This window comes from Leuciscus leuciscus, assembly GCF_965113295.1.
Source record: "Leuciscus leuciscus genome assembly, chromosome: 5".
NCBI classification, from domain to species: Eukaryota; Metazoa; Chordata; class Actinopteri; order Cypriniformes; family Leuciscidae; genus Leuciscus; species Leuciscus leuciscus.
Window position 1 is genome coordinate 26,766,678 of NC_138729.1, and position 27,745 is coordinate 26,794,422.

Below are 27,745 nucleotides of genomic sequence, written 5' to 3' on the forward strand. Positions count from 1 at the left end.
AAAATGTGCAATCTCTCCATACTCTTTTATCAGGCGGATAAATCCTAGGCCGGCTCCATCTGGGACTGCTTTGTGTGGCATTTGGCGTGGCATGCCTGCCATCTGCGCTTGCATTGTTTCAGGCACTGGTGGCATGATGGAAAAGGCTGTGAGCAGGGTCAGAGCAGACAGTCTAGCGGCCCGTTTGAATAGGCAAACACAACCTAGAGAAACTTTTGTGGAGACTGGTTCTAATGAATGACTACATGCTGTTACATAAATGGTCAGAATTACGCCATCTTCACTTTTCAGCTGCCTCAGATCGGCCAGTTGAGCCCCAGGCTGAGAGAAGGGGCAGTGGGGCTCATCTGTTGACTTGGACGGCCATGAAAAGGGACATATCTTATGCAATCTGAACAGATTAGCTTTTATGTGGTGGACTATTTTGTTTTATCTCATTCTGTGCCAGTGACATCATATCTATAATGTGAGATTATTCAGTGGGCAGCTTTGAAAAACAGAAAAGGCAGCTATGCAGCCAGTTGACTGAGCAAGTGTCCTCTGCACTGGTGGAATTAATGAAAGAGTACAAACACACAAGTGGGCCTGTTCAGCTGTTCAGCAGGGATGGTGGAAAGAGGCGGGCCACCCCCAGCCTTTACTGGGAACATCCATTATGACCGTCTGCTGGCAACATCATCTAGCCACCTCGCATTCTCTGAAACCTGTGGCTGGAATCTCATGGTGAAGTTCTGTGGAATCTGCGTGCTGATAAGTGTTGCCTCATTATAATGTGACCATGTTTACATGCACATTTTCTGATTAAAGGAATAGTTCCCCAGAAAAAGAAAATTCTATTCTTTTATGGTCCATATTCTGGTTTAAAAGTTTATATGCAAGAGCAGCACACACAAGCATGAATTACAATGTTACAAAAGTAAATTATGATGTTTCTTTTAATGTTGTTGAAATGTTATTATTATTATTATTTTTTTTGTGTGTATCTAATGCCATTCAAAAGTTTTGGGTCAGTAAGAAAGAAAAAGAAAAAGTCTCTTATCCGCACCAAGGCTGCATTTATTTGATCAAAAATACAGTAAAAACAGTAATATTGTAAAATAATGTAATTTATTCCTTTGATGACAAAGCTATCATTACTCCGGGCAGTCTTCAGTGTCACATGATCCTTCAGAAATCATTCTAAAATATTGATTTGCTGCTCAAGAAACATTTATTATTATAATCAATGTTGAAAAGAGTTGTAAGTTGTAAGAGTTTTCTTAGTGTGGTTTTGTGGAAACCTTGATTGAAAATGTTTGTATCATTATAATGTTTTAACTGTCACTTTTGATCGATTCAATGCATTCTAGATTAATACAATTATTCATTTATTTAAAAAAAATCTTACTGACCCCAAACTTTTGAATGATTGTGTATAACCCACCTTTCACCTTTATTTAGACATGCTGATATAATGAATGTTTTGTAATGGTCAATATTCTAATTAAGGTCATTACATGACCCAATATTCTGATAAATACTGGTATATTATTGTGTGCCAGCTGTCTTATTCATATTTTTAGAAACCAGAATATTGGCTTAATCTTTATTAAGCCAATCTTTTTTTATGTTATTGTTCGTATTGGTTGATGTGTTTGCATGACACTTACCAAATTCTGAACGTTGTTGTTCATATAAATGTGGTGATTGACGTAATTCAACTTCCTACAATGTTTGTGCCATTTGTTCCATGCGTTACGTGACACTGAGGAATCCTTTTCTGAAGTGCAGTCTTCGTAACCCTTGTTGATGAAAGACAACACCCATAAGACAAAAGCAGAACAAAACAACTATGCGTATGCCTCCGTTCAGTGCAATGTGTCGTCATACATAGCTATTAATAGAATATCAAGCATTGATTTCTCAAACATGTATTGTGTACCCAAAGGTCTGACGTGTTAATATGAAGGCATGTAAACAAAGTGGGCCTCTGACTAGTTAAGATTAGACCCTTGAAAATGTGACAAAACAATTCCTTTTCCTCAGGTGGTCTTCTTGTTTGTTTTGACAGAGGGGGGGTGGGGATGGAATGTCAGCTTTCAAGCCTTCTCTACTCAGAAGGTATGGGAAGATGGGGGAGGAAAAGGGAGGGTATGTGGGTCACAGGGAGGTTGTCTGGGTGTTGTCTTCTAGTTTCCTCCATTTCCTAGCCTTCCCCCCATACATTAATGCCACTCCACATGCACACATGCAATGTCTTCCAGCTGCTCTGTCTCATATGCTTTAGGACCCCTCCCAAAGCACATAACTCTTTTCTCAGAGCTCTTTTCCAGGATAATTATGTGACTTTTTGTTGACTTGATTTGAGTCTATTGAGTAATTTGTTGAATTATATTTGAGATAACAAAGTATTTAATTATATATAATTATATCATTTCAATTATGTATTTTATATATAATTAGATTTTTACATTTTCAGAGTTAAATATTCCATAAGTTATCACTTTTTCTATTTTTTCTAAGTAATCAATTTTTTTTATTTTAGTTTGGTTTTTTGTTTTGTCAGTGTCCATTTTCCTCCCTGTCAAAAGCTTTTCTTTTCTTTTTTTTGGTCAAACTTTTTATTGGACATCATGCTTAAACCTACATATGTCATTTCATACGCCTCTCATTTAGACAGTTTTATAACCCATTCTCTTTTGTAGGCAGTTTTTTCCCAGACTGAGGCCTTCCGTCTCTTGCCTCAGTCAAAGATAATTCAAATGTCAGCGCTCCTTCAGACACAGATGGACACAAGACAGTCCTTTGCCCCCTGACTGACTTAACAAACCAGCAGCCCATCCTACTCACCGTAGCATCCAGATGGTAACAGGAGATATATATGTGTCTTTATATGTAGTTCAGGGCTTACATGTCTAAAGGTGGTCAGTGTGGTGATGGCTGAGAGCTAATGATATGTGTCGGAACTGACAGGAAAATGTTGCATAATTCATGGCATGCATCCCAGTAGTCGTGTGAACATTCATCCTGCATAAACAATATAATGTGTGCTGTACATTGTAATCCGGACGTGTTTGCATTATTTATATGCAACTTACAGTAAATTCTGCCCCTACATCATGTGATTCTGTTTACCCCCATGATACATGGGTGGGAGATCATGTACTTTGGCCTTCAGTGTGTGAGAGCCGGGAGAACATGGAGTATTTTCAGGTTTCCTGTTCATTTCGCTGGCAGCCAGTCTCCCACACACCTGCTGGGCGGAGAGTGTTGTGTTTATGCTTGTGTATGCATATTTAAGCATTCAAATATATGTTATGAACTGAAGGCATTAATATTATATTATATTTTCTTAATAATGTCTAATATTATTACTATATATTATTTTTAGAACTATCAATTCATTTTATGACAGTTTCAACATCAGTAATAAAATTGTTTGGCCTTCAGTAATTTGGTGTTAATTCTCTCAGAATACGAGCCAAGTCTCCATTGGCTGTTACACCTGTCCTTTGATCTTATCCAGTCCATCTGTGACATGTTGTATCATGTGGCATCTGTTGTTGTAGAATGGGACGGGAGAGGCGATATCTAGGCGATATCTTTGTGACCTTAAGGGCTGAGTTCAGTGGGTTATTATCTGCCGCGGTATCCTAATGATACGTTTTCAGTGCGGAGGTCACCTCAGAAGAAGCGCACGTCTTTGTGACAGAAGTTTTTTACTGTTGTTGTTGAGCTTTTTTAGGGAAGGGGGGGTTTACTGAACTTCACATCAAGGTTTCTCAAAAGTCACTTCCCGCAGTTAGAGATGCCCTATTTTTTGGTTTCTGGGATGTGAGTGGTTTTGTCAGACAGAGACATAAAGGCGTTCTCCTCAGGCTCACGCCAACATTGAACTAGGCCAACTGTGAAAAAGAATTGTGCTGCAGACATTCCTCTGGAAACGTATATATGGTCCACATTCCTTACAAATTAAATCCAGTCATATTTCCTAAGGTTTTGATCGTCAAGTTGCATTTGACTATAACTGGCTTGTGTAGTTGAGAGTCCACTTGTGTGGTCTGTATCAGATTGCAGAGTGTAATGTTTCTCTTGAATCCATCAAGAGAAATCGACTGGGAAAGTGCCTCACTCATTCTTTACTTGTCAGTTGGGGTTTCCCTGGTATGTTTGTGACCAAGTCTATACATGAGTACAATTGATTGTGTCTATCCCAGCATGTTTTGTAAATGTTTAGAAAAGTGCTGGATTTAAGTGCAACTTAAAGGAAAAGGTAAAACCTAGATGTTTATGGATTAATCTTTCATAGAGAGAAATGTTCACAAAAAAGTTCGGACTGGGATACTATATTAATTATGAATTAAGCAAATTAAGATGGCAGAATTGTTGTTTTTTTAATCAAGAAGTTAAAAATCAAAACAGAATGATGAATAAATACTGTAAGTGAACAAATTTACCCCCAAATTTTTTTTTACAGTGTTAAATTTATGAGAACTATACAGAGTCACATATTTCACAAAAAGTTTTTTTTAACACATTAAATGTCAGGAAGCAACACACACATATCTTGTTCCTCATTTGGAAGCTAATTCTGATCACTGGGTCACATTGGTTTCCATGCTTTGACTTTTCCATACATGTGATGATCTTGTGACATAACGAGATGCTAATGAGGCTCTATGAATGATGACTGAGTAAAGAAGCAGCAGACTGTACTGACCTACTTTTGCCCTTTGTCTGGAATTGGTTGCCACCCATTGTCCCTGATTGGAGGCCAGTTTTATTTTATTTATTTTTTCCTCAATGATTGTGAAGTTAAAAATTGGGATGGGGAAGGCTGGTCTATAGTCAGTACATGATCTGGCACTTGATTTGTTGGACTGATGCTTTTCTTTAGCTGGCTTACATTTAGTATTTGAGTCAGAATTCATGATGCAAGTCAATCTCGAGTTAGAAATTGGTATGTCTGGAAAATGTCCTGTTGGTTTGCTGGGGTACTGAATGTCTCCATTTGACTTGTTATTAAGAGTCAAAAATTACACCCAACGTGGCATAATATTATTTCTTATAATTGGTGAAAAAGGAGCATTATAAATTATTTTAATGAATGGGCTTGTGAAATGAAGTAGCCTAGCTATTAAACAACATGATAACAGAGTGACACCAAAGATCAAAAGACAAAGCCGATTGTGACCTCCTTGCCTTCCAGTAATGGAGATTCAACACACACATGATGTAACCATATGGTATACTAAAGTTTCTGCAGTACATTAGCACTTTGGTTAACTACAGCTAACCCTACTGTGGTTTTTAACACCGTGCCTGATCATCTCTGTCAACTGCTAGTGCATTTGTTTCCACAGAATGGATGTGCCAGAAATGTTTGAATGAGTACCCTGATGACAATTTCCATGTTTAGCATTATTATGTGTAAAAAAATTGACACACTCTACATAGACTTTTGTGTTTTGCGAGACTCTCTTTGTTTAATCAAGTGATCAAATTGATTAGTAAAGATTTGGAATATTAAAATGCTTTATTGGGATAATCAACACATTTAGCTTTTAAGCATTTACATTTTTTAACCTTGTTCTGTTTTAAGGATTTTTTAAGTCAAACATTTACATGTTTGACTTAAAAAATCCTACCAGCCAACAGCCACAGTATTCATCAGGCATTCTTTTTAAGCATTTCAAACATCTAAATAATTCATGTCTCACTTTTCACATTCATAATGCCCCATCTAGGACTACAAAACAGGGGTGTGAATACCTCTGGAGCAGAAGGGGAGCCAAGTCAGACCGTCTGTGCTGACTAAACTTAAATGTGTATTTAACGGGACGAACGACTGTATTTGAATGGACTTGTAGCTGTTTCTCTTCAACATTTTGTTATGTTTGGTTCTTGTCATCAGTATTAACTTTTGCAGATAACTCAACTGTTAGCTCTTCATATCTTTACGAACACCTCCACAATTCAGCACTTCACAATGAACAATGACTTTCAATACACAGAGGTTATATAACTGTGGGCCCATTGTGGAGGTGTTAGCCAAGATGTGAAATCTCTGAATGGTTATTTTCAAGCATAATGCTCCTCATATTCCGATTTTATTCAGGCTGGTTGTCAAAGGCATGAAGAAACATCTTAATTTTCACACCACATTTGAAGAGTCTTTTGTGATGCAGATTTTAGAGATGATTCATACACATCTTTCACATTAAAGCTTTAGAAATTTGTTCTATTCTGCTTTTTTAACAAATGTTTTCACTGTATGTTTATTCATAGGCTCCCTCAATTAAGGTGCTGGTTTGATATCAGCTAATGTCTTCTTAATGTGTATAATACTTTAAACACTTATTGAAAATATATATGTTATGTAGCATATTCCTCATTTTTTAGTTTAACCGTTTAGGTGAGTGAAACGTTTAGCAGATGAATCAATTTGTTCTGTCAATTTTAAAGACAAACTGATATGTGTGTTGTTAAAACATGCTATTGGCGCTCAGTTAGCACACCTCATGAAGGTGAGAGGTGATGACCTCTCGGTCCCTGACCTGCAATGAGAGAAGGAAACCCTCTCTGTGAACTGTTTGAGGTAATCACTGTAGTATCTGATGTGGGGGTCATGCCTAGTTTCAGTGAAAATCTAAGTCCAGGCATCCTGATACATGTCTAAGAAACATGCATGTGTAAATAGCACATTAGCAAAACACAAGAACAATTCTAAGATGAGATAAGGTGGCTATGGAAAATAATTAATGTATTGGGTTTTACAGATTTAGTTAAAATTAAGCTAAACTAAAGATAATGCAGGTAAACAGATACAAAAACATGGTAAATAAATAGGCCTATATTATGAGAAAAGATCAATTCAAATTAGTTCATGCCACTAGTTATTTTCAGGGGATTTTCGCTGAGACAGTCATTTAGTTCTTTCAGTTGTCGTTTTCGTGAAATCGGTATGTTTTCGTAATCTAATGGGCGCGCGCTGACATGCACGCGGTCTCTGGTGCTGTCCGCTGATTGGTCACCTCGCATCCCACAGCTCAGCCTACTATCATTTACTATTCGCGCGCTCAGTGGATCCGCACACACTTGCTTGAGATCGTGAGTGCCTAGCGCGTCGCATATACTGCCTCCTGGAGATATTTATAAGGATCATACTCTTGAATGTCAGAGTCGGTATCCGTATGACCTGGGAGTACGCAGCGTGGTTTAAGACTTTTTAGTTTCGTATGTTTTAAGAATCTTTTTCTTTGAAGTGTGTGATTATATGTTCGGAGGTTCTTGCTCAGCCATTCAACGCCAAACTTCTGCAGAGCTGATCTGCGGTGGAGTCTCTGTCCCTTTCGAGGTGAGAAACGCAAGCGATGTTTAATGCGCTTTAATAACAAAAGCGCTCAAATTATGCCTTTAAGACGCCGTTTTGCATGCATGTTGATATTATTTCGATATTATTTCACAGTAGCCTACAACCTTTTCTATATCCGTCAGTCAATAAATCTCATGCAAACAAGGCAGAATCCAGTTTCTTATATTTAAACATACCCAACACATATTTGGTGATGATAATATTCATTGCTGTCTTATTGACATAATTATATTAATAAATAATCTAGCCTGTGGTTGTTGGCGATCCTGAATGTGATCTCTCACAGCTGATATCCTATGCTGAACAAATCCAGTGCCATGATGTACCATAATGGATGATTACAATGTATTATTGGTTATTTATGGTATTGTTAGTGTAATTCAAATTGTTGTCTTGCCTTTTTGACTGGTCTGATAAGTTTGATGGTTTTATTTATTTAATTGATCATTTTGTTTAATGTATGTTTCATGGTATTACCATGATGCTTTGATGTATACTATTATACAGTGATTAGCTATAATGTTTATATACCTCACTAGTTATATAGTTAAAGAGATAAGGATATCTCAGGGAATTTAATAATTGTGATTCCAAGTCTGGAAAACCCATGGGGCTTAGTGAAATCTTAAAGTATCATGAAAGGCCATTATAATTGTGTTTGTGTATATGATATGTTATAAAAGGACAGTAAATTGGCATAGGAATATAGTGTACATAATTTGTACTAAACAGATGGTGTGCACTGCAGAATGAAGATGGCAGCTTTATGGAGTTTTGTGTGTTCAGTGGGGAAATCATTTTCATCTATCCTATGTTAGAGCAGTAGTGGTCTTGTGGTGGGTGGTTTTGGGAACTGGAGGGTTTTTGCTGAATATTCCCCTGTTGATTTCAGATGATCATTAGCCATGTGTTCCTCTCCACTATCAAATAAGTTAGCTATTTTGGGAATTAAGCAGATTGTCATATCTACAGTACTTGATAAATCTGTGTTGTTTATTGTACTTTTTTCACTGAATTTTATTGAAATAAGGAATTCTTGTCAGGTCAAAAATTGTGGTAAGAAGTGTGTCCGAGACACTTGATTTTGTTTAGAAATGCTGATCTGCATCAGGTCGCTGTGATTTGGCTGGACTTTGCCCCTGTGATACAAGTCATGCAGGTATAGCTCAAAGTGCTTTTACAGTGGAAGGACAGTATGCCCTGCCAGACAAGCACTTTATTTACTTAAACACACTTGAGTAGTTTCAATGAAGCTATAGCTCCCTTCCCCCACTGTCTTACACACAAACACACACAGACACACACCTGCTCATTTCCCAAGGCTAACATGTAACCCACTTTGACAGAAACCAAAATTTAAGACTCAATTTGTAAACTGGCAATGTTTCGTCATGCCAGCGTCTATGACAGTGTCTTGAGCAGACGTTTATTTCCTCATTTCACAATATTCGTAACGTCATTTTATATTACATCGAACTCTGAGAGTTGTATGCATGGACCATAACAAACAAAGTAATTTGAATACGGCAGGCATTTGTTTGTTTGGATCTTTTAGAGGAATGTGAGTGGGAATCATGTAGGCTATTCCTGTCAGCACAGCGGTGAACAGTCCTTCCTATTTGTTAGAGCTTAATCCTTGGTTGTTTTTATATTAAGCATGAAGCAACCTTTAAAGATAAGACTTGCCACAACAACTTTACAGCTTCTAAAATCATGCCAATGAGCACAACAAACCCTGTTGTTGAGGATGCAGTTTCAAAACAGCCCAGAATGTTTGGGTTTTGTTGTTTTAACCTCTACATTTGCATTAGATAGGATTCCCACGGCCATGGAAAACCTGTAAATTTATCAAGGAATTGTAAAATTCATGATTTCCATGGAAATGTATCTTAATAACTCGTGGAAATGTCTTGGAAATTTAATTATTGTAAATAAGAATGTTATTTTATTTATTACATTTTCTATTTGATCAACTTTGTGAGCGTAATCTTAATATAAAAATAATCTTTAAAATCCAAATGAGTGGAAAAATCATGGAAATTCATTGGTCAAAAGGTGTGGGGACCCTGAAGATCAGACAGTTTATTTATCTTGCTTAATGTTGCTTTATGCTTGAGGAAGTCCGTTGTGATCTAGAGATGCAGTAATCAACACTACAGTCAACATGTGGGTGGGACTGAATGTTTTCAGCTTTCTGATAGTCATAACTATTTGAAATGCAGCCGTGCATGGATGCCAAATATTTTACATAGTCAAAATAAAAGCTCTGACAAATACAGTGCAGTGATTGTGTGAAAGAAAGGACCTTTTTGTTTGCTTATACGCTATACGGTCCCTGTTGTGAAGGCTGTGCTCAGTGTTTGTTTAAACAGGAGAGGGGAGAGGACATGTGGCTGGTCATACTTGACACCTGCAACCAAAAAGTAAACACATCCAGATTCCCTGCTACTAATCAGCTTCGGCTTTGTTTTATTCACTCGCAGAATTAAATTGGGCTGCAGCTGGTGTGCCTAGTGAATTTAAAAGGGCTTTGGCTTTTTCAGTTGCAGTTTTTAGCAGATTTGCATTGTGGCCTGGGGGCTTCGCTAATAGGTTTCCATCGGCAGATGCGCAGGAGGATCCTGCTTTTTGGCCATATAATGAGTTGAGTGGACTTAAGTCAACACTGGTTGGTCAAAACCAACAAGGTGGTTTATTTCTTTGCATAATATGGCAAATGCTGTCACAGAATGTGAGAAAGAGAGTAAAACTGTATGTGGTTCCCAGAGGCATCATTCATACAGGACTTGACAAATTGTCAATTTCTGGTGATGAGAGCAAAGTCACTCATGACATCAGTTGGCCTTCCTCGCTTTTCAACTCATTGACTTGCTCAGATGGTATAACACATGGTAAAGCAGATGCGCGGGGGGCGTTTGCTGCTTTGACCTATTGGGCCTCCATTTTGATGCTAATGTCTATGGTTTTATGAAGGAGGTCTCTGTGGGGGGCCATATACCTCATCATACGACACCCCCTCCCTTCTGTGCACTCCCGTCCGACTCTGGCACCCAAACGCCTGTGAGCCTGAATAGGCAGGCGGCCATTGGGGCCGCACATTGTTTGGGGTGTCCCTTGACGCCCCGTGCCTTAGCTGTGAATGCCTCCATTGAGGGGCCCATATGCGCAGTGTCCAGGAATCTCACATAAAGTCACGTGCTGAGCTCTGCAATGGCACAGAAGCTCGTGCTGGCATGCTGGAGCCGCCCGCGTGATTAGGTGATGCATTGACATGTGCAAAACTCACTTTCTGCCGTTCCACAAGAGCCTGGAAGATACAGAAGTAGGAGGGAGGCAGTGTGAGTCAGAGCTCTGTGTGTGGGTAAAGAACTGCATTTGTCTGCTTATCACCTCTAGCTAATGCTGACCGACTCACAGGACTCTCATCTGTAAAGGGCCACGTTTTGGTTTTGAGGGGGGAAAAAGAGAATCCTTCTTTTCAGAAGCGCTAGATCTCATAGGTCATCGTGTTTTTTTCGTATCAAAACATAGTTAAAAGAGCCTCTGTTTTGTACATCCACGTGAGGTAAAAGCAGCATGAAGATTCATTTGTTGGTGTTTGTGAGTGGCTGTTCGTTCAACTGCTTTATGGTGGATTAGAGCTAGCGAGTGTGAGTCTGAAATGCGCACTGAATGGAGATTAAATTCAAGTTCTCTTAGGCTCAATCAGGGAAGGTGTTTGCACATTGAGATTAATCGTGACATATTCATCCCCATGAGTCGTCCATCCGAGGAAAAGTAATTTTCCACTCAGCTTCCTATAATGATTCTGGGGACTTTGTGTTTTACACAAAGGAAAACAAACTTTTCAGAGGAGGATGAAGGCTCAGCATTAACAAATTGGTTCATACGTTAATGTCTGTTTTTGAGTGTGTTTGCATTTATCTGAGGCTCATCAGACTATGTTTCATGTCCTTCAACAGGACAAAATGCCTCAAACGCCACCCTTTCCAGTGATGTATGGGCCCAATGGATACAACAAGAATATTTATAAGGCCAAGGAAGAGGACTACGAAGGCCTGTATTACCATGACAACAACCTGGTGTCAGGGTCCTTGGAGGCACTTATTGAGCACTTGGTCCCTACAGTGGCGTACTATCCTGATGTGAGTATATAGAGTATCAAAAGTATTCAGCTTTATTCTGATGTTGGATTTTGAGTATTGAAAACACATGGACGCTCATTTTTATGTCTCAAATAAAAAATTGTAAATGTCAAAAAAACTATCTTAACTGTCTAACAATCACCAACATACACTGCCGTTCAAAAGGTTGGGTTCAGTACGATTTTTTAAATAAAGAAATTAATACTTTTATTCAGCAAGCACCCATTGATCAAAAGTAAGATTTCTACTTAATCTGTTGCTATTTTGAACGTTCCATTCATCAAAGAATCCCAAAAAAATGTTTTTTTAAATGGATCACTGTTTAAAAAAAAAAACTTAAGCTGCACAACTGTTTTCAACATTGATGATAATAAGAAATGTTTCTTGAGCACCAAATCAATTCTTTTTTAAGGATCATCTGACATGGAGGACTGGAGTAATGATGCTGAAATTTCAGCTTAATTCAGTGATTGCCATCACAGGAATAAATTACATTTTAAATGTATATTAAAATAGAAAACAGTTATTTTAAACTAATATTACTGTATTTATGATCAAATAAATGCAGCCTTGCTCGGCAAAACTTCTTTTGAAAAAACAGCAACAACCCCAAACTTTGTTACGGTAATGTAGCTAACTAGTTATATTCTCCAGAAATATAAATGTATGTAGTTAACACTTAGATTTATTTTAGTCCGATACTGGTTTTGTTTAGAGTAATGAAAAACGTATTATTGCACCAACTTTGATCAAATTTTTATTGACTTGCAGAGGACATACATCTTCACGTTCCTGCTCAGTTCCCGTCTCTTTACTCATCCATATGAGCTGATGTCCAAAGTGTGCCATTTGTGTGTGGACCAGCAGAGGCTCAGTGATCCCCAGGCAGACAAGGTAAACTGGCAAAGACATCATGTATCATTACACTGATTGAAGATGTCTTCAGTGGTCATGGTTGCTCTAGCATTAGCAAGGAACTTTAAGAATCTAGGGACAATAATTTGCATTTGCAATTGCAATTACATTGTTTATTTTTACTTTATCTATAGGCAAGAGTCAGGAAAATTGCTCCTAAGGTCCTGCAGTTGCTGACTGAGTGGACGGAGACGTTTCCCTATGACTTCAGGGATGAAAGGATGATGAAGAGTCTGAAGGAACTAACCCATCGTCTGAGTACTGGAGATGAAGTAAGTCTGCCGCTTCCAGGTGTTAGGTGATCATTTCAGCAGAAACAATGAGCTTTTTATTCTTAAGGAAATGTCAGCTAAAGGGCAACGCCATTTTAAAATAATAGTCACCTGAAAGGTGAGAATACTTGCGTCAAAGACATTAGCGTTTCTTTTATACCTTTAGTACCACTATTAGCATAGACAGAATAAAACATCTTTGCATAAGTCTTAGCATGGCTTCTTTAACATTTGGCTGCTTAAGACATAAGATGTAACACGCTGGGTGAGAAGGTGTCAACACCTGGGCACTGGGGAGTGAGATTTCTTTAGACCTAAAGTGCTCTGACAGAAGCGAGAATAAAGCTCTTTTGTTCTGCTGCTTTTGTCTTCACTTGTGCTTTTCCACAGGCTGCTTTTAAATTGTTCCATTAGCGCTGACTCGTATGTTACCATGTTCTGGCTTAGCATTTTTTTCCTCAAAGGGACTTTTTCACCACATTTGGAACCATTTATGCTAAATACTTTTTAAACTTCCAGGACACACACACAAAAAAAACCACTCTTTGGTTGTTACATGATTAGATTTAATTTTTTTACATCAGGTTATCGTCCTTCTGTTGTGCTCACGTACTTTTGCTGTTTATCGGTCGGAGCTGAGCCTGTCACTTCCCTTTAAATTTGAATAAAGTTGGCAGCTCTCATTAAGCTTTGTCCTCGAATGTCCGTTTGTCTCCATAGTCCGCAGTTGAACAGTCCTCCTCTGTCTGCAAATCTTTATTTTGTTAATGTACAGTAAAAGAAAAAGATTTGCCCGAGCAAGCTCTGGTCATCTCACATGGTTGTGAGCATTAGTGTAATGACTAACAGCAGGGAGCTAGTTAGAATAGACAGTTTAAGATGGAGGACGCTGACCCAACAGATCCAAGCGAATGATGTTTCTCTAACCCGAAAAGACAAGCAGGACTCATCCTCCGGTGACTTGTGTAGTAAACCCATGTGTGGCTATTGATCTGCTTCATCCTGACCCTGGAGATCGATGACCTTCTGCGGCCCCACTACGCTCATGGAGGAAATGTGTTCGTGTTGTACCGCCTCTTCAATCTAGTGAAAGGGTGATAAACTAATAAGACTGCATGTACAGTCAAAAGATAACATGGAAAGCTGTAACTGTGTAAGGGTCAATGATGTGGTACCCATTTATTTATTTAAAAATTCATTAAAACCCAATTCATACATACCATAACCTGGAACACACCTCTTATATGATGAATTAAGTTTATTTTTCTATCAAAAATGTTGAAATGAGACAATGGTCTTAATATAATAAGTAAAACAGCCTCATTAAAGGATGAAAGAACCTTTACACAACATAATTTAAATTTAAAACTTTGTTTTACATGTCACCCATAATGAGGAAATGAAATGGTCACACTATTTTGTTTCAAAACTCATCAAAGTCTCTTTGATCTTTATATCTACTATGTAGGCGAGACAAATTTAATCTGTGTAGATATGTATCTGCATGAAAAGAGCATCTCAAAGCTTGAAGAATGCATTTGTTCAGACCATCAATATGCTGTCTGTATTATGTAATTCAGTCCCTGTGTTTTTCCCCTTCATGTGTACGGCATTTACTCGAATGTGAATCGTGGGGTAATGAGTGTGTTACAGTAGAGCACTGACTCTACATTGGGGGATTCACAGCAGTCAGAGCCACACAATAGAAAATAGGTGTATTTATAATAATATATGAGCCCGTGAGACAAAATGTGGTGTATTTTCAAATGTACTCTCCAGTGCTCCCAGCCCATCATAACAGGATCACTATGTAGTGCTTTCCAGTTAGGCTTTTTATGTTTTGACCTCTTCTGGACCTCATCGGTCCTGATGAGTTTGCCAGCAGTTTGTTGACCTGCTGTTTTCCGTCTTTTTACTGGCAATTGCATCGCAGATCTCTTGCTTTCGGTGCGGGAGCTGAGAATAGATGTTGTAACATCTGTGTCCAGACCGCAGTTTGGTCTTCAGGCTTCTGGTCTGCTTAGATCGTCATTATGCATGTGCTCTTCTGTATAGGGAAGGCAGGGCGCAGTTGCACATTTGCAGATCCAAGCGTTTGGTGCACATTTGGACACCTTTTGCGCTCATTCTGTTTATTGGGAAAGTAATGGAGAGCTTTTCCCTTTGACCTGGGTGTGGTGTGTCCATGCCAGAGTGATCTGTACGGCTGTCGCACACTCGTGCCAAGGTTAAAAATGTGGAGGCAGCACACAAGCAGCTTTCTAATTTTTTTCACAACAAGTAAGTTGTCTGATTTGCTGCATTCAAATGTTATTGCCAAGAACTCCTGCTAAAAATAATCTGTTTGTGTCAACATGGTGGACCTTGGAGAGGGAATTATTAAAGACTCTCTGTGATTCTTTAAAGTGCTGCAAGGTCTCGTCTCCTGTCCTCTCTCTCACTCTCTCTCAGATCATCAATATTCTTGCATCTACACAATGTGCTGGAGTGCACAAGAACGCTGGTTGTTCTGAGTCAGATGGATTTATGTGCCACTGACCTCCTGCACAGCAGATTAATCGGCCACTTTTTATTTTCTATGCGTCAGAAAGGAGTACAGAAGCCTGACAGAAACAAAAGATGTTTTGTACATCCTGCACTCAATCAGGAAAACCTTTAAGGACCGTTCACACCAAGAATGATCATTATAACGATAACTACATTAGCGCCCACACCAACGGACAATATCGTTCTGTTTATTATAAGCACACACTTCAGTTATGTTTTCTGCCTTTTTAAATGCTCAAGTGCTGGATTCTAATTGACTGTCAAAGTATTTTATCGTTCATTAGCTGGAAAAAAATCTTAAATTATTGTAAGAAAACGGTGTGTTTTTGACACCTGCTTCTTAAAGCCCACTGGTGATGACTGACTGATGGACAGCCTGACTGATGTTGAGCAACAGGGCATGACCGCTGCTGTCCTCTTCTTATTCAACAGAAGTCCAGAACTGTGTCAGGCTCTTGTTATTAGATAACTCAACCTCATCTTGTTACGAAGGGAAATGGGAGGCATGCAGGGCTCTTGTGAACCTTTGAAGGACATGAATGAAGTGCTGCTGTTTCGTAATCTTCCATTAACTGTTTATGAAACACACTCAAGACCCTATCTTGGAATGATAGACCATATAAGCCGAACCACCGTCATTGCTGACCAATCAAGCGGAAAGGCTTTTTTTCACCATTATACGCTTGAAAATCCATTAGATGTTTGCAGGGTAAATACTCTGTGTATTCCCTCAGCTTTCTTATCAGTGCAGGACACATTTAGCTGTCAATCCTTTCAAATGAATGATTAGGTGGTAATTCTGGTCTATAAAAGCATGGTTGTAATGAAATCCACGACTTCTGTCTCCTGTCTCTCTTCAGCTCTATCGTAAGGCGGTGCAACAGATGACACAAACGCTGATCCGTAAGCTCACCACACTGAGTCAGTATGAGGAGGCCCTGGCCAAGATCAACTCGTCTGTGACCGACAGACTAACTGTGCTGAAGACCAAACCTCAGTCTATCCAGAGAGACATTCTGACCATCTGCAATGACCCCTTTACCCTGGCACAACAGCTCACACACATTGAACTGGTGAGAGGAACTTCCTCTGTTTACATGACCTTACATTCCTCACCTTACTGTGGGTTTGGATGGATTAATTTACAAAATCAATAATCCGTGTAGTTATTTTCAAGGCGACCATTTGGACTTACTGCAAATGTTACATTGACATTATCTTTATTTTTCAGGAAAGACTGAGCTACATCGGACCAGAGGAGTTTGTTCAGGCATTTGTTCAGAAAGACCCTCTTGATAACGACAAGGTAACAGTCCCATCCTGTTTATGGTCAGCAAGGTTAACTAATAATGCATTCAACACATGTTATGTCTTTCGCTCACTACAGGAAATATCCAACTTGGACAAATCAATACGTACAATGTTTACGTTAACTCTCGGGTTCAACGCTGTGCCACCTTTTTCACACAGCGTTCACAGCACATTCCTTGTCTAATCTGTCATTGTCCAAGTTTCCCTCATCACGTTCCTCACAGTGTCCTTTTGTGGCCTAGCAACTGGTTTCTCACAATAACCCGCCAAAAGTTTGCTTAGCCCTGCCTCGTAATGCCCATTGCTGCCTGGCTGCTGGGCAACAGCTCGTGTCAAGGCGTTACTGGTGCGATTTTCTCTTTTGTTTTGGTCGCCGTCTCTCCAGAGGGTCCTTGTGCACTGTCATGGCTCTCTGATGTTATCCATCAAAGGTAGAGTAGGGTAGATTGTGCATTGTGTGACGGACGGCACAGTCAGACTGTAGGAATGTGAGGAATGAAGGGTTAGAGTGACCCGAGCTTTCAGACAGAGCGTCTTCATACATTCCCTTAAACAGACAATAGCTCGAACTCTCTGATTGAATGCATTGTTGGAGATCATCAGTCATCTCAGAGGCCTTTGTTTCTTGGGTTGGGAATGTAGGATTCGCATATCCCAGCATTCAGAGTTCTGTGAGATCACTTCAAGAGCGATATTTCACAAATGATGAACTCTTTAAATGCCTGTCAAAATTCCTGCAGTTCAGAATTTAGGATAAAAACTGTATGCATTGATATTGAAATAAATAAATACACAAGATTATTAAGTCAGTAAATAAAACAAGTCAATAAATACAATAAATATGACACAAAATCAACACATACATTTTGACAAATATTTCCATTGATAGCTAAAATGAGCGCCCCCTTAGCTAAAACAGGAAATGTAAAACAGCAAACCCCACGTAAATGTTATAAAATGCATAGGAATAGTAAGAACACAGTTAAAACAGTGATGGAAGACAACTTCAAGGTCTCTCCATCATAGATATTTTAGATATTTAACTACTTGGTTAAAAAACAAAACATGAAATTGGCTGATACCGATCAATTAAAAACACAGATAATGGCAGATAACCCAAATGGTGTCTTAAAAAACAAAACAAAAAAAACACTAGAAAACATTGTGGCGCGATGTTCTAAATGAAGCACTTGACTAAGCTCAAGCCTCAGTTTAATTATAATAGTGATACTGATCTTTGAAATTTTGATTCTTGCAGAGATGCTTTAGTGATCACAAAAAAGCAAGTAACCTGGAGGCTTATGTGGAGTGGTTCAACAGGCTCAGCTACCTGGTGGCGACGGAGATCTGCATGGTAATTATCTGATCTTATGCTATGACTCACCTAGCAACTTAAATTCCTGTACAGTAGTTAGTTGTGTTGCACAATTAGTGATTCTAATGTGATTTTTAAATATAGGCTTTATAGAAAACATACACTATATTTCAAAAGTTTGGGGGCAGAAAATTCATGTTCTTTCTATTCATAAATAAAAAAACCTGTAAAACTATCAGTTTCCACAAAAATGTTAAGCTGCACAACTGTTTTTAAAATTAATAAATGAGCAGCAAATCAGCATGTTTGAATCATTTCTGAAGGATCATGTTAAACTGAAGACATCAGTGGAATAAATTACATTTAAAGTATATTACAATAGAGAACAGTTATTTCAAATTGTAGTAGTATTTTTTGATCAAATAAATGCAGCCTTGGTTAGCATAAGAGGCTTTCAAAAACATAAAAAAATCTTAACCACCCCAAACTTTAAAATATATCATGAAACGCTCTGAAGTATTTAGTGATCTTTGAAATCAGAAGTTATAAATATCCCTTTTTGATGTTCATAATTTGCTCGTTTTTCTTATGCAGCCTGTAAAGAAGAAACATCGGGCTCGAGTCATTGAGTTCTTCATCGACGTGGCACGAGAATGCTTCAACATTGGCAACTTCAACTCGCTCATGGCCATCATTAGTGAGTATTTTGATGTCCCTTGCAACACTTTGCTACAGAAAGCTCTCTTGTTCCCCACAAATCTTTTTGGATAATACAGTTTGCTCTTTTGGCAGGATTTGGTTTGCTTTTCTAATCCTTGCTCTTGTACGCTTAACACACACGACAAAGTCACTGATAAATTGTTTGTAGAGTCTATAAGAGACCAGTTTATTTGTGTTTGTGGAGTGCTGTAGTGTCTAGCTGTGCGTCAAGGTTTAGATAATACATTTCAATCTTTACTGTATCTCTTATCTGTTCATTGTTTGGAAAATCTTCAGATAATCTTTAGCTGCACTATAATATAGCTATATAAAATATATTCCAAACATTTGTATATTTGTTCGATTTCTAATAAAATATGATGCATGCTTTTATTATCAATAATAATTATATCAAAATAATGATTAGCTGCATGTGCCTGAGGCATTATGGGTAGGGGAGCAGGAGTGGAGAGGGCCATGAGAGGAGGCAGCTGTTCAGCTTGTGTGAGTGAGAGCTGGAACGAGGGAGCGGCATCCTTCAGGCAGATGGTCAGTGCTGACCAATCCAATAGACTGAGAGAGGGACGGACTCATTGAGGAGGGGATTGTGGGAGGGAGGGAGTGGAACCAGCTGTCCTTTCCCTGGTCATTCCCTGGAGACGAGCCTGTGGGCTGGGGCTCTTACACAAGCCTCTCTCCCTAGAGATGGAGGGCCGATATTAAAGTCACTGGAAGAGAACAAACAAGTCATGGGAAAGTTTGATCGCTCCTGCTAGGGTTTTTTGGAGGCAACGTACATTGTGTGATGTGACTGGAGTGTCAGCGCGTGGCTAGGACGGAAAGATCATTCGCACTAGTATCGTGTTAGTGTGACGGAGCAGCTCTGGGTCTGACACCTGTTAGTACAGACAGATTGTTAATGGTACTAAGGTCTCGCATGGCTCTTCTGCTGATGGATAGATAGTGCTGACATTGTTCAGGCTGTTGTATTTGGAGAAGAAAATAACTGAAACAAATGGATTTTCACATGTAGATCACAAAATATTCAGCAAAATGTGAATGTATGATCTACAAATATCTAATATTTATCTATCACTTTTTTTTTTTTTACTGTAATTATCAAATAAATACAGCCTTGGTGAGCAAAGGAGACTTTTTGAAAAAAGTCTTACTGACCCAAAACTTATTTCAGAGTGCAACAGGAATTGTTTATATGAACATTACATATACCAAAATGGACTGAATGCTAAAACAATGGCTAAAGAATGTGCATTAGGAAAGTAAAGTTGAATTTTGATTTCACATTGATTTTAAAGCATCAAAAACGAGTAGATCAACATTTAAGGAAGGCTTAGTAAGAAATGATTCTGTCGTCAGTACAGGCGAATCTGATTGGTTGACCCACTCCTAGTGATTTCCAGTCAACACTCTGACCTCATCTGGTCATTAGTGCTGACTGCACAAGCCCACCGTGACCCTCAGCACTATAAGCTGAACTTATTGTCGGAGGGAAATGATGCTCTGCTAATGCCATTGTTCATGTGGGCTCATGGGCCTAAATGCTCTATTTGCTACAGAGAAACTGCACCTCTGACAGGAAACGAGGTGTTGCAGTGTGCTGACCTGTGTCTGTTTCTGTGTGTCTTTCAGCCGGGATGAACATGAGCCCCGTGTCACGGCTCAAGAAGACCTGGGGCAAAGTCAAAACCGCCAAATTTGATATACTAGAGGTAGGTTTTTCATCTTTTCTGTTTACAGTAGTGGGTGGGTGTGACTCACTGGAGTGAGGGAATATGTAGCGGACAACATGAGTGGGATTGAATCGAGTTGGGATTGAACGCAGTGCTGACATGGCACTAAGCACATTAAGTGTTCAACCCTGGCTCTTGTCCCCTTGACTCATGCATGCATGATGCTCAAACCCATGACAATATGGACGCCACCTCTTGCCAATTTTAGTCTCCAGTGGGCGAGAATTGCTGCTTTTGTATCATCATTTTTCTGAAGCACGGCAATTCTCCCTTTGAGTGGGTGTGCAAATGTTTACAAAGCTTTTTAGGCCACATTTTAGGGGTTGAGACCTTTAAGGCTTTAATTTTGAATCTGCACACTGTGTTTACTGTCTAAAGAGGGTTTGTTTAGCTCTTGCTTTATCTTTATAGAGGCTTTGAACTTGATATATGACTTATGTACGCAACACGCGCACCTACTCATGGTTCAGTCTCGCCTTGTGGGGTGCAGCATTTTGATGTGTAAATAGGGACTGTATGTGTAGTCTTCAGGGAGGTTCAGCCTCTGTATCACAACACCTTTCCTTTTGTTTTACTCTGACAATGGAGGATTGTAGGATAAAAGGCTTAGATGGCCTCTCTTGCCTTCCCTGTAGAATAAAAATTTTGAATGTTAAAGCTGCAGATATTCACCTCTAGTCCCTAATAAAAGTTTGCTTACCATTGAGAATAATACTATTATTCTGCAAGGACGAATTACATTTGTCAAAAGTAACAGTAAATACATTTAAAATGCTAAAAAAAAATATATTTAGAATAAATGCTGTTCTTTTTTTCCCTTTTTTTTTAAAGTATCAGTTTCCACAAAAAAAACAAAAAAAACAACAACACCACATTGATCATAATAATAAATGTTTCTTGAGCAGCAAATCAGCATATTATTATTATTATTATTATTATTTCTGAGGGATCTCCTGACCCTGAATACTGGAGAAATGATTGCCACCACAGGAATAAATAACATTGTCAAATATATTGAAAGTTATATTTAAACTTGTATAACTTAATATTACTTAATATTATTTAACAATTTTACTGTTTTTACTGTATTTTTGATCAACTAAATGAAGCCTTGGTGAGAGTAAGAGATTTCTTTCAAAAACATAAAAAAAAAGCTTTCTGACTCCACTCTTTTGAACCATAGTGGACCTACTAAAACTGCTGGTTTAAGATGACTGAACCTTTGTGAACGTCTCACCTTCAGGCAAAAAGTTTAATGACGTTTGAAAGCACATGAAATGTATCATCTTACTTGGTTCCCATGAAAGAATGTCCCATGCTGAATAGTAACTAGAGTGACTCATGTTGCCTAAATCAGTAGTTCTAACTAAGACATAACCATGCCAAATGGATTTAGGGCTCATTAGAAACTTTAGTTTGTAGATACCACATCTACATTTTTCAGGCCAAGTCCTGAGGTTGGTGCATAAACCAGTTTTTTCCCCCTCTATTCTCAGCACCAGATGGATCCCTCTAGCAATTTCTACAACTACAGAACAGCTCTGCGTGGAGCCACTCAGAGATCCATCACTGCTCACAGTAGCAGAGAGAAGGTAATGCGCTTCATTTCTCCCTCCAGACATATTCTTACAGAAGTCGCAGAAACATTGATTTCATAACCCTGTTTGAGTGTTTTCAAACAGGGTTTGAAGTGTGTGATATGTTGTATTGATAATAACAACAAACGTAATGAGGATAATGATCAAATCTGATTCATTACGTAAAAGATGCAAGTAAAAAAAAGTCGCTTGAAAATGCAGACCCCATTGTTTACAGTAAATTGAGTTTGGCCTCTTTGCCCGAGAGTTATGTAATAATGGTTGGACTGTTTGTGGATGATTTGTTGAGGGCAAGGCGTCAAATGGGACATTCTGTTTCCTCTGCAAAATATGCTCCATTTTTTGTTCTAAAAACATGGCAGTCGGCCAGTTAACAAAATGTTCTGATGCTCTTCAGTGTTTTTTGTGAGCAAACTCACGCAATAAAACCCATCCGGCATGAGTCTGCCAAAAGGATGTGCGCATTGTTAATGTCTTTGTCAAATTGCACAACTTTTTTGTGTGTTCTTTTACATTTTTTGGGGACTTGTTTGTTGTTTGTTTTTGTTAAGCTTTGTAAAGGCTTGTTTTGCTTCTTCGACTGGTTAGGGAGGAGATGTTTGCTGTGTGGGTTTAGGTGGGGAGACAGAATGTTCCCGAGCAACTCTGGAATGCTCAGCGTCTTTGCATCACAGTGGCCCATGTCACTTGTTTTTCCTTAAAATCAGATGTGTTTAGACTTTGGCTAGTGTTGATACCAGGGACAAAATATGTGCATGTTCCAGGGCAGGAATTTCCACTGTAAACAAATTAAATCAGGAATGCATTACTGTTCTATTAATGTCTTTAACTCATCAACTTGTTTGACTGCTTGTATTTTTGACCCATTGTTTTGTTCACTAGTGTTATTACACTTATTTTAAGCTCAATTTGAACTTGAGGTTAATTAGTCACATGGGACTAGACTCAAATAAACAAACAGAAAAAGCTAAATAACAAAATGAGTAAGTGACATTATTAGTTTATTCATTTCTCAGTTTTAGTGTGATGTTTAGGTTTAAGACATAAAAAAAAGCAAAAAAATAAAAGAAACATTTAAAAGAATTTGAGGATGATGATGTCATGGAATAATTTACTGTATTAATATTATTAAATAAGTATTTACTTAAATTTTCTAGTCTTCAGGCTGGTAATTTTCAGGTGTACAATTTTTTTTTTTTTAAACATGGCATTTATTTTTCTTCATATCTTTCCACATCTGATGCATATTTCTGCATCAACGCTTGAATTGCGGATTATTTTATTGTGTTTTGAAGAGAGAGAGAGCTTTGTTTATCATGTTGTAGCTGAGTCTGCTACTATAGAGATTTCGGCCTTGCATACACGCCACTGCTTCCTTGCGTCGTGAAACATTGTTATTGCTCTCTAAAGCTGTAGATCCAGTTGTGCTCTGCCTTGTAGGCTTTTAAAGGCTGTTGTAAAACACTGTTGCCTAATGCAGTCTTACTGTGACGATAACTCTCAGATGGCCTCCAATGAGGCAGCTCGATTTGGTTGCATTTTGTTTTACGTTTTTGGTCCGTTGTAGCTGTTGTGTAATCGTATGTTCCTTTTTTGCCTTCCAGATTGTTATTCCTTTCTTCAGCCTCTTGATCAAAGACATTTACTTCCTCAATGAAGGATGTACCAACAGGCTCCCCAACGGACATGTCAATTTTGAGGTAATTCTTTCTGTTTGGCTTGGCGACACATGCAAGCTAACATGATGCATGGAAACAACTGGCGTCACATCTACTGCATAACAATGGATGGTTGAGAAAACACTGTCACGTAGCAACAGAAGCAGTAGTTCTTTGACGTTTGCATCTGTTGAAATGAAGTTTCAAGGGCATCGATTCAGTGTGACAGTAGCTACACACGAAACGTAGGCGATGATCTCTAACAGAATCAATCTTGACTGTGCTGCAGAAATTCTGGGAGCTGGCCAAACAAGTGATGGAGTTCATGACTTGGAAGAAGGTGGAGTGTCCTTTTGACAGAGACCGCAAGATTCTGCAGTATCTCCTGACCGCACCAGTCTTCAGTGAAGATGGTACTTATTTCATGTGATGTTTTTCAATGCTAGTTTGATTCTTTTTTTGCATGTTTTTGTGGTGTTCTATAGTTTCAGTGGCGATTATCTACTGAAATCCTAGACACTTAATAATATTGAGGGAAGACACTGCTGATTTTACATTATTTCTACATTCTGCCTTGTTCACTGTGAACTTGGACTTCCTGTCTGAACTAGAGCTCTTCTGCTCATTCATTTTCTGCCACTCACGTCATAAACCTGTTCTAATGACAGTTGCGAAATAAGCACACAAGATACCAGACACAAAGACAACTGCGCTTGTCATAATTTACCTCAGGTGTAAAATGCCGTCATGCTAAATAACCCAGTAACATGAGTTCAGAACATTCCTCATGAATGAAAACAGGTGGCTTTGTTTTCTGTTGCTGACACACTCGTCTCATCTCAATGATCTATCAACAGCTTTGTATCTGGCATCATATGAAAGTGAAGGACCGGAGAACAACATGGAGAAAGACAGATGGAAATCTCTCAGGTGTGTATGATATGATTCATCAGGGCTGTTGATTGACACTCCCATGGCAAGTGTGAATGTCAGATGTCGAGATTATTCTTGACCTGTCTGAAGAGCAGTGACTTTTGCTGATAGACATTGTCTATTAGTAATTGAGTTGCTAATCAAAAAATTTAATTAACAGGCTTCCCACTGTCAGAGAAATATCAGGGAATTGAAATTGTGTTGTCCATGTCTTGAAAAAGAATACAATTAAATATGAATAAAATCCTAAAAGTCATGGAAATTTCTGTAATAAATATAATTTAATCTAGCTATGCCATTCATCTAGTCGGTTAAATATTGGTAGTTTGTGTGCAATGTGCTTGCAATCCAAGTAATATCTGATTTATAAGCGGATTGTTCTTTTGAGTCTGTTCTTTTCAGCGAATCAGTCAAAACGGTCACAAATTAATCTGAATGATTCATTGGCAAATTCGGTCAGAATTAAGGATTTAAAAACAAAAATCTCATCCAATAATAACAAATGGTCATGGAAATTAATTAGTGGAAAAAATGTATAAACCTTCAATTAAGCTCATTTTGCATTTACTTTTATATGATTTTTTTTAGGGCATAGTTTGCCTTACTGGAACATTACACTCAAACTAAATGGTGTTTTGGGAATTACATTGTGTAGCCTTAATCTTAAAGTATTCAAGAATATTTTAATATATATCTTTTATAAAGAAGCTTATTATCTGTTTTTGATCCCACGTTCATTTCAATCAATTATTTTCAATATATAAACAATCAACTGACAAAAACATGTTCCATTAACACTTGCCAAAGATCTCGCAGTGATAGATACACACACATATGTGCTTGGAAAGGGTGAGACCTCTTGGCTCTTGCTTAGTCACGTTTCCTGATAGCTTTACTGCTCAAGAGGGATGGAGAGAGAGGGGGAGGAAGAAAGTGATTGCAGAGGCTAACGGTGGGCTGTTTTTTTCTTTTCTTTTCTTTTTTTTTCACTGCGACAGGATCTGTCACAGCACCAGATTCTGTCTGTATCAGCAGTTCGTGCTTCACCACACTCAATGTCTCGGAGTGAGGATAGTAGCCCAACAGGAAACAGGGCAGAGCAGAGAGAAAAGACAATCCAGCTGATGTGTAGACAGAAGAATAATGTCCATAGGGCAAAGTTGCCTTTTATTGCTAGTCTGAAACCAGTTTATACTTGATTTATCAAGTGTAGGGTGCTGGACTTGGATAAGAACACAGGGCAGATATTGTACAGCGTGTCCATTCAGTCGTCTGCTTATACTAAAACGGATATGAGGGGCTCGTAATATAAACTCAAGGTTTTATACAACGTGTCATAGGAATTAAAGTCGGCATGAAATCTAAAATCGGTTTTCGAAATGCATGTTCTTAATCTTATTGTGAATAAGCATACATTTCCTTTTTTACCTTCTAATAATTACAAGGACTTTTTCAGTCCTTTAGTCTGCTTAAATTCCGGCCTACATTTTTTTTTTAATTTTTTTTTTTTATGGGATATACATACAATACAGAAGAAAAGATCTGTCATACTTCTGTTAGTTGTGACTTTAAGTAAAATACATTGAATGTTATGTATTTTTGCTTTTTCATTTTGGAGATGGATCATTTTGAATCATTTTATTTGACTCGTTAAATGAATCTTTTGTTTAATTTCTTGCAGGTCATCTTTGTTGAACAGGACGTAAAGTGAACCCTCTGAACAAGCAAGCTGTGCCCCCCTTTTGCCCCTTCCAAAAGTGAGATGTATCCCTGTTTTTCAAGGGAGATGACAATCCATATTTTGCTGAACGGTGCATTTTTATGTTGGAAAGAGGAGCTTTTTACAAGGCCCTTCTCTTTCTGTCTTTCATACTGGATATTTCAGGCTTTTTCATGTCTTTGTGCAGACTTTTGTACTCCCCCTCTTTAAAACGTGGTTTGAGCTGAAGGAGAAATGTGTTTGGTATGTCCCATGACTACAAACCAATTCCGATCTATGCTGTCGTTCTTGTTGACTCTGAGTATGCTGCTGGTTGGCAAACTCAATTGGAACAGGTTGGGGAAAAGAAAAAAAAAGATGATGATATAAACCAGCATTATGTGTACTGGGTTCCAGTACTGTATATTTTTATTGTACCTGAAGCATTAATTTAAGTATAGATTTATGTTGTCACTATTTTTTGATATTGTGTTTGTCAGGTTTTTTTTAATGCACATGAGATGAGAGTAATGCATTGCTTTAACCTCTGTGAGTGACCATTGATATGTGCGTGACAAACCCGCTGAGGGTTGCCAAATGCACTGGATGTTTCTGTGAATAAAGATGTCAATTCCTTTCTTGTGTAAACTCTTTTGTGATGATTCCGCAGCATAATGCTCCCCAGCCCTTTTTATTGTCGTCATGGTTTACTGTTGCCACATGTTGACTGTTGAAGGAAAAGCAGTGTTTTTGTCAGTGTTACAGGTGTAATGCTGTTTCTTACACAATGAAGATATTTATTGACAGCTCACTGTGTGTAAGAGAATTCTCCCAAGTGCTGTTGACCATAGTCAGTGGTGAATGGTGTTATGTCGTCCTCTGCTGGTGAAGTGGAAAACTACTTCATACAGACTTGGCTAGGGGACAGTGTTGTTCTTATCAGGGAGGAGTTAAATTCATGAAGGTTTATCATACCTGTGGTAGTTGGGATTTGAGTCCATTTGTAGGATGTATTAGTTTTCATTACTGTTATTATATTAATATTTTCTATTTTCCTTTGGTTTTATTTATTGGCCTCAAAAATATCTGTAGTTGTCCTGTTTTTGCCTGCTTCACTGTTTTCAAATATTTTAAAGATTTTTACAGACTTTATTATATTCTTTGTTATTTTGTACTAGGTACATGTTTTTTAGTAATCAGATATTGCCCTATCTAATATTTTATAATGTTTATAAAAGTTTGTATGGAAAAACTAATATTTGACGGTACTAGCACACTATGAATATTACTGTATGTCGGATGATGTCAATTCTACCCTTTTTTTCCCTTATTGGAAACTTTCCACAAATACATCTTTTTTTCTATGTAAATATCATGTCTTTTTCTCCACTCTGTATATTGGTATGTATTTTGATTGTTTGGGCAGATTATAGAACCTCATGAGTATTGGTATGGACTGAACAAGAAAAAAAGAGGAATTAAAGAATGCCTATAAAGCTATTTGAGTCTTTTATGTGTGTCTCATGATTTTGTTTGGAAATGGTATTT

At 38.2% G+C, this 27,745-nt stretch overlaps 1 protein-coding gene across 1 annotated transcript; it reads left to right on the top strand.

The window, feature by feature from the left end:
* Positions 1-7,060: 7,060 nt before the first annotated feature.
* On the top strand, positions 7,061-27,697 carry rasgef1ba (RasGEF domain family, member 1Ba). Its single transcript, XM_082168771.1, has 14 exons — positions 7,061-7,336; positions 11,317-11,499; positions 12,271-12,393; positions 12,549-12,686; positions 16,094-16,306; positions 16,465-16,539; positions 17,803-17,898; positions 18,454-18,556; positions 20,209-20,288; positions 21,806-21,901; positions 23,512-23,607; positions 23,855-23,978; positions 24,423-24,495; positions 26,180-27,697. Exons 1-14 carry the CDS (start codon positions 7,256-7,258, stop codon positions 26,202-26,204), a joined length of 1,506 nt encoding a protein of 501 aa, XP_082024897.1. The 5' UTR covers positions 7,061-7,255; the 3' UTR covers positions 26,205-27,697.
* Positions 27,698-27,745: the final 48 nt, after the last annotated feature.

Excerpts from the sequence above, each read along its gene's own strand:
- rasgef1ba (XM_082168771.1), top strand. The coding sequence starts at position 7,256 with ATGTTCGGAGGTTCTTGCTCAGCCATTCAACGCCAAACTTCTGCAGAG. Across the intron at positions 21,902-23,511 it reads CTCACAGTAGCAGAGAGAAG|ATTGTTATTCCTTTCTTCAG; the intron begins GTAATGCGCTTC and ends TTTGCCTTCCAG. Across the intron at positions 24,496-26,179 it reads GACAGATGGAAATCTCTCAG|GTCATCTTTGTTGAACAGGA; the intron begins GTGTGTATGATA and ends AATTTCTTGCAG.